At 49.7% G+C, this 3,316-nt stretch overlaps 1 protein-coding gene across 1 annotated transcript in view; it reads right to left on the reverse strand.

Moving 5' to 3' along the window:
• Positions 1-2,801: 2,801 nt before the first annotated feature.
• Positions 2,802-3,316, reverse strand: part of CALML4 (calmodulin like 4) — a 1,832-nt gene continuing 1,317 nt past the window's right edge. The window contains exon 3 of the mRNA XM_031059732.1: positions 2,802-3,136. Within this exon, the coding sequence (XP_030915592.1) occupies positions 3,039-3,136 (98 nt within the window). The 3' untranslated portion in view covers positions 2,802-3,038. The remainder of the gene's footprint in view (positions 3,137-3,316) is intronic.

Genomic DNA, 3,316 nt, shown 5'->3' on the forward strand with positions numbered 1-3,316 from the left:
TCCATGGCGTCTGTGAAGGGTGGCCCCAAGAGCAGCGGGATCAAAACTCCATTAATGCCATAGGAAATGGAATGTGGTGGTGTTGGTATCCTGGGATTTGGCACTTTGGGAATGGCAGCTCGGCTTGGTGTTCCCATTCCTGTGATCCCAGTGGGGGGAAGGCTCCAGGCCAGGGCTGGCATTTGTGACCTGTGTCCTGCCAGGAGGGACAGGGGCCCTGCAGGATGCATGGCCTGGGAGCATTCCCGTTCCACACTCCAGCATTCCCGAGGCTGGAATTCCTCTGTGCCTGCAAGCACAAGTGAGCCTTGTGGTACAAGTGTCAGTCTGCTTCTCCCCATTCCCTGCCTGTGTCATTCCCAAATTCCCAAACTCCTAAACTTCCAAATTCCCAAACACCCAAATTCTCCAACTTCCAGACTCTCAAACTCCGGCTCTGTGGTCTCCAGCCCTGCAGTGGTGGCCTGGGCTGTGCTCCTGCTGTGATCCCTGGAATTGCAGGTGGGATTGTCCTCAGGGTGTGCCACATGGGGTGGGGTGTGTGCACACACCTGGGGGATTTCACACATCTGGGGTGTGCAGATGTGCCTGGGATGCGCACATCTGTCTGGGGGATGTGCACACACGTGTGTGGGATGTGCACACCCTTGTCTGGGACATGCACGTGTGAGTGTGGGATGTCCATGGGTTTGGGATGTGACACGTGTCTGTGGGATGTGCTCACATCTGGGATGTGTTCCTGTGTTTGGGATGCGCACAGGTGTGTGGGGTGCCCACATGTGTCTGATCACACACATCTGGGATGTGCACAGGTGTGTCTGGGGTGTGCACACCTGTGAGGGACGTGCACACACCTGGGATGTGCAGACACATGTGGAATGTGCACACATGTCTGTGGGATGTGCACAGGTGTGTCTGGGGTGTGCACACACCTGTGGGACAGGCATGTGTGTGTGGGGGGACATTCACACGTGTCTGGGACATCCACACGTGTCTGGGGTGTGCACATGCGTGTCACATACACACACTCAGGTTTGGGACATGCACACAGGTGTCTGTGGGACATTCACACACGTCTGGGATGTGCACACGTGTCAGACGTGCACACACACTCACATTTGGGATGTGCACACGTGTGTCACACTCTCACACTCAGGTTTGGGACATGCACACGGCTGTCTGTGGGACATTCACACACGTTTGGGATGTGCACACGTGTGTCACACTCTCACACTCACGTTTGGGATGTGCACACGTGTGTCACACTCTCACACTCACGTTTGGGATGTGCACACGTGTCAGACATGCACACACACACATTTGGGATGTGCACACGTGTCCCTGCAGCAGCAGCAGCTGCAGCTGCCTGGGAGCCCCTGTCCCATCCTTTCAGAGCTGGAAATTCCCCCTGAGCCATCCCAGAGCCGCCCCTGCCCCTCCAGAGGGGTGGAACAGCAATTCCCCTTCCTCTCCCTGCAGGATTCCACAGCTGGGATGGTCCAAGGGTTCCTTGGGTTCTCCAGGAGCTGCAGGGCCCAGGAGTGTGAGGAGAACGTGGTGGAAATCCATTTTTTGTTGAAATTGAACAAAATATTTCAGAGTTTGAAGTATATTTTAGTGGGAAAATTTTTGGTTTAGCAGTGTGATTTTATTTTATTTTATTTTTTTAAACAGAACTTCGGTTTCTAACAAGGGAAAATCACTGGTGGTCCCCGAAAGTGCTGCTGTTCATTCATGAATTAACAAAAGGGAAAAAGTGTAAATAAGGACAATATGAAAATGACCATGAATTCCATGAATGGAAAGCTCTCATCCATTGCCTTAAACCTTTTCTCTTCGTTTTCCTTAGGGCATGCCAAACCAATCCATGGAGTTACAAATGTACAGTAGCCCAATGTCAGTTTGTATAAAAGTACTGAGTGAAAATATTTACTATATGCATTGGAAAAAAAAGAAAAAAACAAACTAACCCCTGGTTAACCTTCTGAATGTTCCCTGTTCCTGTAGAAATCCTTCAATGTAATAAAAAGCATTCGGTTATTCTGTGTTTCCTGAGGGGGACGAGTGGGAACAGAGGGTTTTCCTGGGTGTTTTTGGGGCTGGATTGGGTTTTTTGGGATGATTTGGCGCTGGGACAGCGCTGCTTTGTCCCGGGAGTGGGTGTGAAGGGCGGCTCCTCCCTGGCAGCGTTTCTTTGGGAATGTTTTCCCAGCCCAGAGCAATCCCCAGGGATTGGGAAAGGGGAGCGATGAGGCCAGCGATGGATGGGAACAAATTCTCAAGGAATTCCTGCTCCATCAGCTGCACAAACCGAACCTTTCCTGGATCCAGGATGGTGTGCATCACCATCCCTGTGAAACTTCCCAGCTGAATCCAGGGAGAGCTGCCTGAAATTCCAGACACCCCTTTGAGGACCTGCCGAAGGCTCTGAGATCCAGGTGGGTCAAAAATGAGGATCAGAGGGAGTTTGATCATCCTGGAAAATGAGGATCACAGGGGGTTTCATCAGTCTGGAGCTGGGGAGGTTTATCCTGGTGTGGAAAAAAGGAATTTTCCTGGAGAGTTTTTTCTTGGTGTGGAAAAAGGGAATTTTCCTGGGGAGTTTTTCCTGGTGTGCAAAAGGGGAATTTTCCTGGCCCTGTTTTTCCTCCCTTCCTTCCCATTTTTCCTTTATGCAGACACCAAACACCTGCTGGGCTGTGCTGACTTCTTGGAGAACCAGGAGACCTCGACCACGAGTTCCTTCTGCCACAATCCCGACATTTAAATGCTTTTTAAAATGATTTTTTTACAGCTTGACACATGTTGTCACACTCGGTTTATTTCAATAACAGTTATTATTGCTCTAATACATATATAATAATATTATTTCTTGTTTTTCCAGGAATCAGGGGGGAACCTATGGAAGTGTCAGCACTAAATGAAGGCAAAATCGGGTTTTGAAAGGCAACTGCTGGTTCCTGAGTCTGACTAGAAAGTGGGAAAAATAGAAATAGAAACCCTGCAGGTGCTGCTCTTAGCAAATCCTACTCTGGGTTTCAGTAGTCGACCGAGGGAAGGCAAATGAGGCGCACAAATTCCTCGTATTTGATGGTTCCATTTGGCCCAACTTTGGCTTCTTTTAGCAGGTCATCCACTGAAAAACGGGAAAATATCGTTGGGATGGGGTATTTGGGGGTGTTCAGAAGCAAAGCAGCACTGCAGGATTTGGGGTTTGGGGGATTTTTGTTGGCAATCACCTCTGGGATCAGGTGAGAGTTTCAAACTGGCACCAATCAGCACCTGGATTTTAATTCCATGTAAAATTCTCTGCAGC

This window comes from Geospiza fortis, unplaced genomic scaffold (assembly GCF_000277835.1).
Source record: "Geospiza fortis unplaced genomic scaffold, GeoFor_1.0 scaffold2, whole genome shotgun sequence".
Lineage (NCBI taxonomy): Eukaryota > Metazoa > Chordata > Aves > Passeriformes > Thraupidae > Geospiza > Geospiza fortis.